The 16,297-nt window shown below is 52.0% G+C and overlaps 1 protein-coding gene across 1 annotated transcript in view; it reads left to right on the plus strand.

Moving 5' to 3' along the window:
- GLP2R (glucagon like peptide 2 receptor) overlaps positions 1 to 14,546 on the plus strand; it is a 52,384-nt gene extending 37,838 nt beyond the window's left edge. Inside the window, exons 10-13 of the mRNA XM_012748000.3 lie at positions 1,996 to 2,084; positions 8,150 to 8,288; positions 12,697 to 12,738; positions 13,714 to 14,546. Of these exons, the coding sequence (XP_012603454.2) occupies positions 1,996 to 2,084; positions 8,150 to 8,288; positions 12,697 to 12,738; positions 13,714 to 14,049 (606 nt within the window). The 3' untranslated portion in view covers positions 14,050 to 14,546. The remainder of the gene's footprint in view (positions 1 to 1,995; positions 2,085 to 8,149; positions 8,289 to 12,696; positions 12,739 to 13,713) is intronic.
- Positions 14,547 to 16,297: the final 1,751 nt, after the last annotated feature.

Here is a 16,297-nt window from a genome sequence, read left to right on the forward strand (position 1 = left end):
AGAACAAAGCTTTGGAATCGGGCCTGTGCTCTCACCTCTGCACTGCAGCTTCTCTTAGTGAGCTCCTTGTTGCTAAAAGCAGTCTTGTTTAAATTCTGTGTAGCATTTAAACCTCAAAATTCTTCCCTTCGGGGGATTCCAGGATGCCCCTTCCGTGTGGTTCATCCTGACTGCCCTACAGCTGTCCTTTTGTAACCACCTTTGCTCTCTCCTCCTCCTCCACCTTTCCCTTCCACACAGGGCAATTCTCTCCGCCCTCTCTCTCCCCCCGTCTACACCGTCTCCCTGGATAACCTCGCCTACTCCAACAGCATCATGCTCTGGCTGGCGCCTCTCTGCCGAGGTCCGGACACATCTAACTGCCGTGGGGCATCTCCTGTGTTCCAAACCACGGGACCCCTCGCCTGCCCCCACCGCCACCTCGCCCTCCTCCCCCCACCCTTACTGAGCGGCGCTGCCGCACTTCAGATCTGCCAGGACACGTGGGGGCATCTTTGACCTCACATTTAACCAGCAGCAAAGATCGTTTGACTCAAACTGGATCGTTGCAAATATGTCACTTCTCCGTCACTGAAGCACCAGGGCTGCCACTTGAGTTCACCTCTCCGTCTTCCTCCCCCAGAAACTCTGGGACTGCCTCCTGACCCCTCCTCCAGCCGTGCCTTCTCAAACACATTCTCCACACCTGCTGCTAAGACGATCTTTCTGGAATGCAGGGCTGCGAATCTGATCGGGTCACTTGCCTGCTTAAAATGCATCACCAGCTGTCCCTTGCTTTCCCACGTGAATCCAAACTCCGTACTCAGCATGGCCGGCGGGAACTGGTCCTCCCTCCCCCTCCACTCTCACGTCTCACAAACCCTGTTCTCGTTCTCCAAGCCCTACCCACACTCGCCTACTTGCTTGTCAACACTTCCGGGGGGCTCTTGATTTCTCATGAGGCCGCAGCCAGCTGAAGGCTTGACTAGGGCTGCAAGATCAGCCCCAGGGTGGCGAGCGGTGCTGGTAGTTGGCAGAAGGACTTAGTTCCCCGGTGTGGGTCTCTCCACCTGCTGCTTGGGTGTCATTGCAACATGGTGGCCGGCTTCCCCTGGAGTGAGCAGTCGGAGAGGGGGAGAGCACAGGGGGAGGCCGTCCTTTTGAGGACCTAGCTCAGAAGTCACGTAGCATCACTTGCCCATCTGTTTCCGTTAGGCGCGGGTAACTAGAGGCAGCTCACCTCCACAGGGGAAGGCGGGCCGTATTAGGCTCTGCCTTCTGAGGAGAAGCCTCAAGGAATTCTCAGGCGTATTATAAATTTTCTACCAAGGCTGACAATGAAGGGCTGGATTTTCCCAGTCCGTGACAATCGTGGAAAGTATTCTAGGGAGTGGAGAACATACACCGTCCAGTGAATTCCATGGCGGCAGGAGGACCTCAGGTTAGACCCCCACGGGGCTGGAGTTCATGGAGGAGAGGCAGTGTGGGGTTCTGTTTAAGGGAAGGGAGGGGTGCGATCATATAACCTGGGCTTAATTACCAGCTCGGTCGCCACCTAGCTGTGCAACCTGGGCATTACACTCCTAAGTGCTTCTCTTTTCTCCTTGTGTTATGAGAATAAAACCAGTTGTGGCTGCCTCAGGGGTTGGGGATTTATGAAGATTAAATAAAATAGTGCACAGAAAGTTCTTAGCCCCAAGCATGGCATGGTGAGTAGTCACCAAATGTCACTTAATATTAATGATAATGTTAATAATAATGATGTAAATGTCCATCTGCCTTTCTCAGATGGCTTTAGTAATGAGGCAGAAGAATAAACCAAATGAATTGCAGACTTTCAGTTCATATGACCTACAGGACAGTGGCGATTACCATTAAGTACTTACTCCCTGACCAGCTGATGGCCAAATTGCCCCTGGTTCACACAGATGAGGAACTAATGGTCAAGCCTGGGGCGACCTTGACATTCACAGCTATATAGAGTCCAGCACTTACCCACATCTGCTTTTTTTCAAGGTCAATTTCTTCATCTTTGTGAAAATTCTCAAGCTTCTCATTTCTAAGCTCAAAGCCCATCAAATGTGCTTCCGAGATTACAAATACAGGTGAGTGGTCTGAGGTTGGTGGCAGCCGTCCGGGGCATTTTGACTCCTGCTGGCTAATGTTCTGGGAAGGGGGGAGAAGGTTCGTTGGTATGTTCATCTCCTAAGGTAAGGGAATGAGGGAGACCCCGTCCCAAAACAGGTGTTGTAGGATCGCCTATAACTTTTGCCAACGTGAGACTTTGGCCAACGACGAGGACCTTCTGACCCCATGAAAATGAAGTAAGTGGTGAGTAGTCAGGGGCACACACATTCCCGCAGCAAGAAACTTCTAAGAATCCCCTAGACATGGGAAAAGGAATCTCATGTGAAGGGAAGTTTGGCAGTTCCCTTCCTTGGGAACGATTTGAAACAACAGTATAAAAGACATTCTCATAACCCTGAAGAGAATATTTGGGTATTCTTGACACCCTATGAAATAAGACCATAAACTTTTAGAGTTCAAGGAAGTACATTCTTCACAGTCACCCTTTCTTTGTGGCTTCCTTTGCTGTGTCTCCCCTTCTTTCTGTGATGACAGCAGTCCCCACTCATAAGTACCAGATCACGGGTGCTTGTAAGGTTGACATTCCTGTGAAAACGAATGAATGAATGAATGACAGATAAAGGGCTCCCTCCCTCTGTTCCTAGTTATTTTGTACTTCCTACGTGGCATGTGCGTTTCGGCAGGGCTCTCGTGGGGGGAGTGTGGGCACAGAGCAGTGCTAAGGGTGGGCACCCTAGTCCGCACTGCAGGCCACGAGTGATGATGGCCTTAGCTCTGTTTCTCATATTTTCTAAGGCTCAGCTGAGGTACCGGGAAGGGAGTTTATCCATTTGCCTGACAAACATCTAATGGATGGCTACAGTATGTCCAGCCCTGTGCTTTGAACAAGAGATAAATATGATGTGGATCCTGCCTGGGGGGCCCCACATTCTACTTCCCTAAGGACTAAGGACGGGTTGTTGTTGTGGAGCAGGAGACAGGAGGGAGGGTGCTGGCTGTGACCCCAGACTCACCAACTGACCTTAGGCAAGTAGCTTGGCCACCTTGGCCTTCCTGGTGTGTCAAATGGGAGCGTCATGGCAGACCCATCTCCTGCTTGTTACGAGGATTCAGGAGGTTGCAGATATGGGTGGCCCCATCTAATCAGATGTGGTGAGCTGAGTTTGCTCAGGATCCAGACTCTCAAATCTTATCTTCCTAAAACCCTCCCTCCATGAGGTCTAGAAGGGTAAACATACGAAGTTCAGGACTGGACAGATATATACCATAGTTGCTAGCTGGGGCTTTGGCCAAAACATTTTGCAGAAACCTCCAGCCCTGGGGAACCGGCCTGGGCCCCAGGGAGCCACACTGTCTCTCTTGGCGCCTCCAGTCGAGCCTCCAAGTGGCTGAGCAGCCTCCTTGGCCCCTTTCCCAAGGCTCGGCCTCTCTCGCTGCTCTCTGGGGATGGAGTTCCAAGCCTGCTCTCGTCCATGCTGTTCGGGTCCACTCAGGGAAGACAGTCCTCTTGGTAGCCAGCTGCTGGGAAAACCAGGGACCCCAGAAACTGGACAGAAGCTAGTGCTCCTAGGAGACAGAAACAGAGAGCAGACGAATCCCAAGGGGCTTGGAGCCTAAGCCCTGTGCTTTGTGCCCCCAAAGCCTATCACTGGGTCCTTCCCCGTGCCCAGACCCACAAGTCCCACGATAGTTTTCCACCTTAAGCATCCCCTGAAAGACGGCCAAAGTGCAACCCGGGAGCCCCCCGCCGGGTATCCTGACTCAGTAAGTGTGGGATGCGCTTCTCACAGAGTCCCCGGGACACTCGCACACGCAGCCGGAGGGAGGACCACTGATCAGACGCTCTAGTGAAATAACACCTGGAACTTCCTGCTCGGGCCATGACGAATGTCATTTCGGCCTCAATATTCTGTTTTCCAAGGTAGTGGTTTCCAAACTGTTCTAATCATGCATCTCTATCAGTAAAGAAATTTTGAGTATGCCCTTCATCATATATGTGCACGGTCTAATGAACACATATATGTTATAAGATATCCCCAAAATAGAACATGGAAAAGGATAGATAAAAATTAATATACATAGAACTTCTATTATCTTCTGTTATTATATTTTCTTGCAATATCAAATAGATTGCCTGGCACAGCCCCGGAGTGTGCACGCGCAGCTGGGGGCCATCGATCTGGGGAAGGGGAGACCCTCATGACTGCACGATGACACAGGAGGGTGTTCTGCAGGGAGGAAGAGTCACCCTCCCTGACACAGGCAATCTGCCTGGAAACTCCTTTTTCCTCCCCCCGCCCTCTGCCACCCTCCCCCATTCAAGGAGAAAGTTTGAAAAGAGGCACCTGGGTGCATGTGTACCTGAAGTTCTCTCGGGCAGAGATGCCTCATCTTGGGGAGCTTGCCAGCACCTGGGACCCATCTGTGTTCTTGAGTGGCTGAGACTTTGGAGGGCTGACTGACACCTCCTGAATTCACAAAAGGCAAAGGTGTATAAACTATTCGTTTTCCATGTCTGTGGAAGGTAGGGGTGGGAGTGAGGCATTCCTTTCTAGTGCCGGCATACCCAGTCTTAACACTGAAAGGCCCATACATCCAAAGAGGTCAGTGGCATGTTGGTTGGTGACCATGTCATCAAAGCAGAGAAGGATGCCCGAGGGGGTCCTGAAACCACCCCTGGCCCACCGCACGCTTACCTGTCCAGGAGGTTGGTTCCCGGAGCCAGCGCGCCCCCTGCAGGCCAGGGTGGGATAAGTGCTGAGCCCGCCTCGCTTTTCCTGCCAATTTGGCTGGCGGGTTCTGCTCACTTACTCTTTCTCCATGCAGAGTGCCATACAGCTGATTGGCTTGTACTTATTAATTAGCCAAAGGCAGGGACCTGTCTCTCGGGACACACCTGGGCCACTTTATTTTACTCCCTGGGCTGGTGAATCCTACAGCATCTACGAACTCACTTGCCCATTTTGCTCTCAGAAAGCAGAGCTGACCCCCTCACTTGAGGTCCCGGAGGGCTGCTTACTGTCACCCTGGTGGGTCACTGGCGCACCTGCCTCAGCTGCTCAGGTCACACTGCCCTCCTCCACGCAGGGAGGCTGCTCCTCTTCCTCATGGCCCTCCGTGTTTGTTTTCCCCTGAGACCTCTGCTGGCGGGAGGGGGAGGGGCGGCGGGCCCAGCGCATTCCGTCCAAACTCCGGTAGGTACAGGTGGCCTCCAGCAGCCAGAGACTTTGAGAACTTTCAGAATGCAACCCTCATCTGGCCTCCCTCCAGGAATATATTTTAGGAAAGTTTAGATTAAACACATTTAGGCCCTGCCAAGGAGGCAGGTTGCCAGGAGCTGAATGGCTTTCTGGAGTGTTAGCCCTTGTCCCTGGGCTTCCACCACCAGGCCGGGGACGGGGACGCAGCCAAAGGCCCGCCTGTCTGGCTTGCAGAGAGAGGCGGCGCGTGAAGGAGGGACTTCAGGGCTATGAACGGGGCGAGCGATGCCCTGCGTTCTCTGTCCCTTGTGGTCCTCAGCACGGAGGTGGCTCTTCCCCCAGATAGACGGTCTTAGCTGTCCACGTGACACACAGGGCAGAACTCTTAGCGCATTTATAAAGGGGAGAGTCATTTCTCCACGCGCTAAACCCCAGTCCTTTCTGAAAGGACTTTTTTTTTTTTTTTTTTTTTTTTTATTCTATGGTATTTTGTTATGAAAGGACTTTTTGGTGGGCAACGTAGGGGAGAAAAAGTTTTCCTCCACCCTTTAGGACTCCTGATTGGGCCTGAAAATAAAACAGGCAAAGACAGATTAACAGGAGAAAAAGCGAACAAATGTATTTTGTGGGTTGTATGTGGCACGGCAGCCTTCATAAGGGAATGAAGACCCAAAGAAGTGGCCTCTCCCGTGTTCTTTCGTGCTGGGACTGGTGAGGAGTGGACAGCCGTGGAGAAGCATCACTGGACAAGAGGGCTGCGAGCTAATGGCAATGGACTGGGAGCTTAGAAGGCCTGTGTGTTCAGGGTCTTCTGTGGCCCTGTGTCTTGAGAAATTAGGACATTCCTTCCCTCCAGGTATACGGAGGGCATCTTTCACGCGGGGGTCTTCTGACCTGTTTGCTGGAAAGCTCCTTAGCATCTGAAGATGGCTCCAAGAGCAAAACTCACTCTGCCGTCTGGGCAGAAGCTTTCTACAGGTCAGAGGCCACCCTTGGTTGCCACTCTGCAACCTCTGGGCCAGAGGGCTTTAAAAACACTCCTGGAAATACAAAGCCCTCTAAATAGTCTCTCACTGGGAGCTCGTTACTGCTGCCAAGCGAAGTGACTCCCACATAGGGGGGGTGGGGTGGCATGGATCTGAGCTCAGCTCAGGAGACCCCCACAACCTCGGCCCGAGACTCCCCCTCCCCACCTCACTGGCCTCCCCTGACAGCCAAGGCTCTGGTCCATGCAGCCTTGTGGCTGGGTGGAGCCCCTTCTTCGTGGCCTCCTGCCCTCCTCTTCCTGGCTTTAGATGCTTTTCGTGCACAAAGGTGAGAAGCAGCAGGTTTCACGTGTATATAGTCTACATACATGAAAACACAAACATTGATAATATTGCATTGGAATGGCTCTCGCAGACAGGATTCACAGTAAGCTCTTTCTTTTGGATGGAGTTAAACCTCCCTTAAGAAACTGCGCATGAACTTCTTTTTTTTCCTATTCCTTTTTTTTTTTATTTCAGCATATTATGAGGGTACAGATTTTAAGGTTTCAATAAATGCCCATTTCCCCCCCTCCCCCCACAAGTCTGAGTCTCCAGCATGACCATCCCCCAGATGGTGCACATCTCACTCATTATATATGTATATACCCACCCCCTCCCCCCTCCCACCTGCCCAATACCCTATTACTGTAGTACCTATGTGACCACTTAGGTGCTGCGCATGAACTTCTTATGCTACCCTATGTGTACATCTTTAACTCCTTGGGATTTGGGAGGAAACCTCCTCCTAGTCTGGCCCTTTATGAGAAATTATTTGGCCTAAAAAATCATCACAATTAAGCTCTACTTTCTAATGTGTATAAGACAGTAGTGTTGTTTGTACACTGAATATGAGTCACCTTTGCTAATGTGGTTAGTTTTAAATCAAGCAGCTCAACGGGGTAAAGCTCAGGCGCTCCCAAACCTGCTGCTTCTCAAAATCCCATGAGAGTTCCTTAAATATTCCACATTCCTGAGACCCAACTTCCAGAAGTTTGGATTCATGGAGTTGACACTAGAGCCCAGGAAGTGATATATATTTTTTAAAAGCTCTGCAAGGAATTTTAATAGTCAGCCACATTTGGGAACCACCAGCTTGGAGCATTTGGGCCGCAGCTGTGCTCTTTACACGTGGGTGGTACAAAGGAATGTTTGCGTTTTCACGTGTGTAGACTATATACAACAGCGAACCTCTGTGCCGCACGTTTTTATGAGGAGGATCTGTGTTTCGTTTCCTGTAGCCCTTGCTGTCGCCAGGGTTGAGGGGCAATGCGAGGGTTGACAGCAATGCCCAGTGTGTGGAGTATGTAGGGCCTGGAGGTGAGTCGGAAACCCCACTGCCAGGCGCAGATCTGCTACTTAGTGCCTGTGTGACCCTGGGAAATTCATTTTCTCTCCCTTCTCAGGGCGACATCGGAAGCATTGATGCTGAAAGTCCTGGGTAGAGAGAGAAACAGAGGTATCTGCTAGCCAGGCAACGGGAAACTTGTCAAACTTGGCCGGGGTGGAGTGTCCCAGGGTGGCAGCTACTCGAGTGGAAATCTATCCGTCAGGCAAAGCATTAAACTCTGCAGGCATCCGTAGAGGATAATGATAATCCATATGGAGGGATTCATTCATTCATTCATTCAACTCATGTTTCCTGAGCATCTCCCACGCGCCAGGTGTCAGGATGTAGCAGTGAACACGGCCACCATGGCCCTTAAGCATTAAACGTGTGGTTAAGGAGACCAACTGGAAAATCAGCAATTTGTCAGTGTGATAAGAGCCACAATAAAGGTGTGCACAGAACGGCAGGGAATGTGTTGCCTATTTCCTGCATGGCCTTCATGACCATTATTTGGTTGTCGTTTACAGATTGGCAAAATCAACGCTGGTCCTCATTCCTTTATTGGGTGTTCACGAGATTCTCTTCTCCTTCATCACTGACGATCAAGTTCAAGGATTTTCAAAACTTGTACGACTTTTCATTCAGTTGACATTGAGCTCCTTCCATGTAAGTAGGGGTCTGCAGCATGGCGCCTTGGCTTTGGGGGAAACAGGCTCAGCATTGAGAGAGGCCATGGATGAAAATAGAATTCTAGCACCAGCAGGCTTTATCGGCGAGGGCCCTTGGCGTTGGGAGGGCGTGCAGGTGGGGAAGTGTTGCCCTGATCCTGCCAGCCTGATTCGGTGACTAAGAAGGGAAAAGTGGTCTCTTCCCTGGGCTGTAATAGTTGATGTGACTCATGGTCCTATTAACTATGAGTGTCGACTTGAAGCCTTTTATTAAGTGCCTATTTTTGCTGGGTTCTCTGCAGAGCATTGTGCAAAATGAGCTTTGTCTGTGCTTCAGGTGACAGGTACACTGAGCACGGCACCACTTGGGTGGGCACTAGTGGGTCCAGACTGGGAGGTCCTTGAACCTTGACAGATGTGTGGGGGCTGAAACTGGCATCAAGAGGCCAGCTGTGGTTGCTACCTGGATACTTTCATCATCTATTGTTTCAAATTGTTGTCCATGCCTTAGTAGCTTAAAGAGGACAATTTAAAAAATTATTTCTCATGATTCTAGGCGTCAGGAATCTGGGTAGGCTCTAGTAGGGATGGCTGACTTCCGCGTCTGTGATGCTTGTGGGGCTGGAACTTCCCACATGGCTTCTTCACTCACACGTCTGGTGCTGAAATGGCTCAAATGGCTGGGGCTGGCTTTATTTGGGTCAAGGTTCTGTAGCCTCATTTCTCACTATCAACTACATTCCTTCCTTCCTTACTACCAGAGCCACCAAGTTCCCTATCTGAGTCTTAAAACCACTGCCACAAGACGGGGTCAGGTGGGAGGTTTTGTGCGCAGAGCAGAGAAAACGTGCATGCCCACCGCATCTCACCAACAGCCAAAGAGACAGAGCCTGGGGTGCAGGTGTAGTCTGGGAAGTTGGACAATGGTTTGTTTGTTTGTTTTCCCCTCTTAAATTCTTTGTGGCTTTGAACTGAGACAGGGGATTCATCAGTAATTTTTTTTTATTATGAAAACATGTTTAAATTTATTTCAATCTTTTGGGGGATTTCAAAAGCTAAGATTTAGTGATTTGGATTTTTTATGTTGTTTGTCCTTAATCTTCTTTCAAAGGTAATCCCAAATTAGAAAAAAACAAAAAAACAAAAAAAAACAAAATGAAAGCAAACACTTGCAGCTGTTATGTCAGTAGTATTTGGTGGCCTTTTGTCCCCTGCGGGCCTGGTGGGCCAGGGTGAGCCCTTGATCACCTGATCTCACACACCCAAGGCCAGTGAAGACCAGACATGCAGGTGGAGCTAAGTGAGGCAAAATTCTGAGGCAGAATGCTAGCCTATCAGACTTCTCCAACGTGGGAGGATGTTTTAGTCATCTATGGCTGTATGACAAACCACAGCAAAACTTCATGGCTTAACACAATAACCATTTTATTATTTTTAAAGATTCTTTGAGCTAGGTTGTCTGGGCTCACTGTGGGTGGTCTTTTTGATATAATTTTTGGCTGGAGCTACAAACATCTGAAGGCTGGATTGGGCTAGAATAGCCGAGATGGTTCATTCACATACCTAATCCTTGATGGTAGCTGTCGGCCAGGACCTCAGCTAGGACTGTAGATCCGGGAGCCTCAGCTCTCCTCTGGCCTCTCCGTGTATCTTGGGTGTCTCATAGCAGGGCAGCTGGACTCTCAGAGCATCCCAAGAACAAATGTTGTGAGATGGAGGAAGTAGAAACTTCTAGCTCTCTCAAGGCATAGGCTGAGGAGCAGAGTGAGCCTACAGAGAGAAGAGCAATCATTGGAGCCGTCTCTGGAGATGAGCTACCACCGTGGGCTGCTCGTTACTGCAGCAACTAGAGCCCTGTTCACCACCTTGCACCACTGAGGAATATGACAAATCCGAGTGACTCTGCAGCGTGTTTTGTGCCAGAACACGCTGGTTTTGAGCCAGAAAACACACTTAGAGGGCCTGAGTATGGCAGGGACCTCCCACCCTCTGAGTGCCCCTGCACTGTTCCCTCCATCGTACCAGGCAGAAGCGAGAGCATGCGTGGGCAAATGTGGGGGCACGTTTGGTGGATTACCTTAGGGAATCAGCAAGAATAGATATTAGCCCTAAAGCTTCCTTCGCTTGCTGCTTCCGACGGCCCTTCCCTCTTCCAAGGGCTCACAGCGTAGAGAGTTCCACCGGCCTCCCGCTGCGGATCCGGCTTAGGGGAGACTGCCAAGGGGTGGTGGCACACGAGGTGAGAGCCACGTGTTCTGCGGGCCCACTCCCTTCACACTTGCTTAATCTAGAATGAGAGCCAGGCTCTGGGATGTTCCTAAAACAAGAGCCTGAAGGAGTGAAAAGACACATTTGTCATGTGAAATCTTACTTTAGCCAACTCGTTTCTGAGCATTCTGGCACACCGAAAGGCAGCTCTTCTGTCACGTGCCCGGAGGCAAACATCGTATCGCCTGTCGTGCCGGCCGCACAGGGCCGCTGCGAACCTCTGCTGGGCGCATGTGCGGAAATGGTTAGCGGGTGCCACCAGGCCCCCGTTCAGAAGCCACAGCTATGAAATATCTGGTGCATAAGAGAAGGGAAATTCCACACTCGTGGGCAGAATCCGACGTCGGGTTGTTGTGATTGCCAGCACAGGCTTATGTGAGGAAGAGGAGAAACCCCTTCCCCAGGGCCACATGCCATTGTCATCTTGAGATATTGGAGGTCCCTGCCACTGGGACCTTCCCCCTTGAGTTAAACAAGTGCCCTTGCCTGTGACTTCTGGCATTTTATGAGTCTTCCCACCAGCGCTCAAGTCCTGAGAGCACCCAGCCAGCTCCAACGCAGCGGACACCCGGCCCCGCCCACAGCCCTTGATCAGTTAGGGAAGGCCGGGCGCGTGGGTTGTCACGGGACTGACACATCAGGGCGCATAGAAGTCTGGGGAAAAAGCGGGAAAAACCATTAACTGAAGCCTCTTTGATGCCAGACCTCTGGGAGATACACAGTGAGTCCAGAAAAATGTTCTAGATTCAAGAGATTATCCCGTTATTGAAACTTCCCCAACACAAACGCTTTGTAAATGAAAATGCCATAGAGAGGTGGCCTATCGTTTTCATTTTAATCCTTGTGTCCATAATTCTAGATAACTAGGAAGAGAATAGAAAGGGAATTATGTAGTCACATCTGACATTGTACTAGGCAAGATTCTTTTGTAGTGGTAAGTGCAGAAACCCCATTCATTCATTCATTCATTCATTCATTCATTCATTCATTCGCTCACTTATTCATTCAACAAATGTTTGTTGAGCTCCTGTTTTGTGCCAGGCGTGGTTTTAGGTGCTGGGATCTGGCGTTGAAAAGACTAGCTGAGGATGCTCATCTTGTTGGGGGGCCAGAGCTGGGGTTGGGGGGGCACAGAGAACAACCAGGTAACAAATAAGTAACAATATAGCTCTGGTGGCATCATGAATACAAAATAGAGTTCTGTGATGGTGACTTCTAACAAAACTTGGGTGGTCTGGAAAGACCTCTTTTTGGTAATATTTGAGCTAAGATCTGAATTTAGAGAAGCCAGGTAGGCAGAGGTTTGAGGAAGAATGGTCCAGAAAACAGAAAGTGGGAGGAGACTCAGTGTCTCCCAGTACCCAAGCTTGACATGCCAGAGGAGGCCGGAAGGCCTCGGTGGCTGGAACAGAGGGGCTGAGGGCGAGTGTGGTACAAGATGAAGGCCGGGGCACAGGCGGGAGATGATCTATCATTTCAAAAGAAATATTCTCACAAGAGAAAAGGGCATTTATTATCCTACATAACTGAAAATTTCAGGACCAGGCATAGCTGGATCCAGGTACTCAGAAAGTAGCGTCAGAAATCTGTCTGTCACCCTCTCGGGCCTCTGCTCTTCTCTGTGTGGGCGTCAGCCTCAGACAGGCTCTCCACGTGACTGGGCAGATGCCCACCAGTGTCTCTGGCCGGCATCATCCATGCAGCTGGCAAACGCAGGGACGAGAGCCCAACTCTCCTCCTTCCCAGTGAACAGAACTCTGGTTGGCCCTGCTGGGGTCCCAGGCCCGTTTGGGCTGGTTGTGGTGACGGCCATCCTAGAATGTGGGAACCGTATGATTGACAGCCCTGCCCCCCACCAGAAGCTCAGAGAGGAGGGGAGGGTCAGATTCCAAAAGGGAAGGATGCAAGTCAGAGAAAAATATGAGCCAGTGCTCACTATGGACAAGTAGAAATGGGACAGTGGCCTTGCCCAGTACGTGTGTACCTGAAGGAATGACTAGCTCCAGTTAGTATAAGCAGGGTGGTCGCATGCCTCTTCTGGGGGCTCCTCTGACGGAGGCAGGCCCTTAGGCTTTGCCGGTCACTCTCAGAGACATCTACCGCGTCAAATCTCATGCCTTGTCTTCTTTCTGCTCCAGGGATTCCTAGTGGCCTTGCAGTATGGCTTTGCCAATGGAGAGGTAAGATTTCCGTGTTGCCATCCCGGCTTCCTGCGGTGGTATGCCCCAGAGGTTTCTGTTGGCGTGATGGTGCTGTGGGGACCGTGCAATGGCCAGCACATGGTGGGACAAATTGGCACCGTGAGCCACCAGGAGAGAGAACAGGAGGCTGCTTAGATGGATGGGAAAAGGTGTCAGGATGGGTGTAAGGAGGTTCAGAACCCAGCCCGGGCCCCACTGGAGACAGAGGCATTCCAGTGTGGAGGAGGAAACAAGCTTGCACTTGGGAGTCTAAAAATCTGGATTCAAGCCTTGGTTCACCCCCTTAGGAGCTCTGTGTGTTAGGCATGTCACCATGGCTTGTTTAGCCTCAGTTTCCCTACTGGTAAAATGGGAATTATAACCGGCCCTACCTCATGGTGTTGCCCCAGGCATGCCGAGCACTGGGGAGCTACGGTCACTGTCATTAATAGCACTGCACAGCCCGGCCAGCTCCCGGCTCCCCTGGGAAAGGCTCGAAGGGGGAGGGCCCGGGGGCAGGACAGGTGTTTTCTCCCATCTTTAGTGAGTTTCCAGCCTCCTTCCAACCTCCCCTACCCCACTCCAGGTTTAGATAGTTTTTCTGTCTCCTCCCACTGGAATGCAAGCTTCCTGACCGCAAACCCTCTTCCGTTTCGCCCACTGCGGCTGCTCTGCACCTTCACGCAGGGGCTCCTTATCCGAGGCAGGTTTCAGCTCAAATGCCACCTTGGCACAGTCCTTTCCTGACCTCCGTGTCTCCAGTTTTGTCTCCTTTCCGCACTGTCCTGCTTGATGGTCTCACAGCATCCGCCATCTGATGTCCGCACGTGTCTCTGCCTCTTTTTGCTGGTCTCCTCCAGTTAGAAGGTACATTTCCCAAGGGAAGCCCAGCGTGGCTACTCAAGAAATCTTTGCTGCATGGACCCGCGGCAGAACGACTCCAAGACGGTAACCCCGCCCCGTCTGTCCTGACAGGTGAAGGCCGAGCTTCGGAAGCACTGGGTCCGCTTCCTGCTGGCCCGTCACTCAGGCTGCAGAGCCTGCGGCCCGGGCAGGAACCTCCGGTTCCTGGGCAAATGTCCCAAGAAGCTCTCGGAGGGAGATGGCGCCGAGAAGCTTGGGAAGCTGCAGCCCTCACTCAACCGCGGGCAGCTCCTGCACCTGGCCATGAGGGGGCTGGGGGAGCTGGGAGCGCGGCCCCACCAGGGCCACGCAGCCTGGCCCCGGGGCGGCAGCCTGTCTGAGTACAGCGAGGGGGATGTCACCCTGGCCAACACCATGGAGGAGATTCTGGAAGAGAGCGAGATCTAGGGTGGAGCCCACAGCTCTGCCTCTGCTTCTGGGGACTTCTGAGAGGCCCAAGGAAGGGGGCAGAGCAGGATGGAAGTCGCTGAGCTCAGAACTGCCCTCCTCCCGCTCACCACGCCACTTTGACAGAAGTCTGTCTCAAGTCCCTCGAGCTCTGTGTGAAAGAGGCTGTGTGACGCTCACACCTTCTGCCTGCCCTTGTCACCCACCAGGTAACGCCCACCAGAATGGCCAGGAGAGCCTGGGCCTGGCCTAAATGCAAGGGAACGGACCCCACTGTGAGGAGAGAGGCCAGACAATCTCTCTTCCTCCCACCCCGCAGCACACGGTTTCCCGCCGGGGCTGGGTTCAGGTGCACACACGTGGCCTGGGAAGCTTTTTCGATGCGGAATCCTAGACTGGTGGCTGGGATTCTAAGCGGTGAGCCTGGGAATTGGAACTGTTTACCAAGCGTCCCGGCCAGTGCCGATGCAAGCCCAGCCTGGAAACACTAGGCAGGGTGGGGGTCAGAGGCCCCCTCCCCCGACGTGGCCGCGGCAGGGTAGAGGGAGAGAGGGGCTCTGCCTTCCAGCCCTGCTGCCATGCGGCTGCCCTCCTCGGACTGTGTGAGCCGTGTCGCCCACCAGAACCCCACTCCTCTCCTGCTCCTCTGCTCCTCCTCTCCCGTCAAGCCCTGCCTCCCTTTCCCTGCCTCCATCCTCCATGCAGGAGGACGGAGGTTCTGTTGAATCTGTAACAACCCCATCCTTCCAGTGAGGATTGGCCCCAGCTCCCCGGAGACCCTCTGAATGTCGTCCTGGGTCCTTTCCTCTCTTTTCTGGCTCCATCTGCCTTTCTGAGCTTGGCTTCTACAGGCCTGACTTGCTCTGCCATTCCCTTGGGACAAGGAATGGCCCCGGCACTTTTGGTTTGGCACCAATGTGTTGATGGTCACACCTTCTGCTCTGGGAGGTTTACCTACCACGCTCCCTGACCGGAGTCCCCGCCGAAAGAATTCTCCTCCCCAGATGGAAAGGACACCGAGGGCAGGTGCTAAAGCAGCCTGGACATGCCCAGGGTGGCACTGAGAGACCCAGGGCTCCGCAGTGGCCGGGCCTATGAGACCCCCGCCATGCTGCTGGGCATTCTGCGTCGTGTGCCAGCCCCTGACCCGCAGAGGCTGAGGAGGGTCCAGGCCCAAAGACCAACGCTGTAAGGCAAGAGGCTGGAGGAAGGACAGGGAGGACCATGCTACAGAACGGCGTGTTTGTGCTCAGGACTGTCGCTTGCACGGAGTGGAAAGTGCATGTGGACGTGGGTGGAGCGTGTTGCCGTGAGACTGAATACTGCCTTATCCTAGGGGGCCGCTACGACTCTCCTCAAGCAGGGCTGCCATAGTGCACAAATAAAACCACGATACTCGATTGCATTTGAATTTCAGACAAGCAATCTTGTGTAAGTGTCTCCCATGGGACCTGTTTTATCTGACATTTGAATTTAGTCACACACCCTGTCTTTTCCTGGCATCTCTGTTTTCAAGGGTGCTCCGCAGAGGGGCCGGGACGAGGGTGAGACAACTGAGGCTCTCACCTCTGAAGAACTCAGTGAGCGAAATAAATTATATTCCAATGCAATAGTCTGTAAAGTCAAATCCACAAACCACAGCCCGCGAGTCACTGATAGAAATAAAATTTTACCGGAAGTAGAGCCAGGATACAGGTGAGGTGGGGGAGGCCAGCTCATGCGAGGACAAGCTCCGAGCCTGACTTCATCTGAAATGTCGGTACTTTGTTCATCAGGCGGGGACTTTGAACATCAATTCTGATTTTTAAACAATCGCATAAAAATATCATTTATCTTGACTACGGGGCCTTTTGGTGCCTCTTACACGTTTCCCCCAGGTGAGTGCCTCCCAGCCTTGGTTTGCAGGATGGAAGCGGAAGCAAAGGCGTTAGGCAAGTGCGTAACGAAGCAGAGACTTACTGTTTGGTGTCCAGATTATTCATGGTTCAGTCACTAAAATATATGTGCTTCTAATTTTGCCTTTTCTGCAAATGCCCCTGCCTTGGCTCATCAGCCTGTGAGCTCCTAGAAAGCTGGGCCGTCGCGTATTCTCGGCAAGTACCCGCACAATGCCGGTTCAGACTAGGTGCTTGACACGCATTCCTCGAATGACACGGCACAGAGCTGTCTCTCGGGAGCATTAGATGCTGCTGAGAGTAATTGATCCGGGATCTTGCCCCTATTAGGCAAAACATGCTCCCCCCACCCA

The sequence above is a fragment of the Microcebus murinus genome, chromosome 18, assembly GCF_040939455.1.
Source record: "Microcebus murinus isolate Inina chromosome 18, M.murinus_Inina_mat1.0, whole genome shotgun sequence".
Lineage (NCBI taxonomy): Eukaryota > Metazoa > Chordata > Mammalia > Primates > Cheirogaleidae > Microcebus > Microcebus murinus.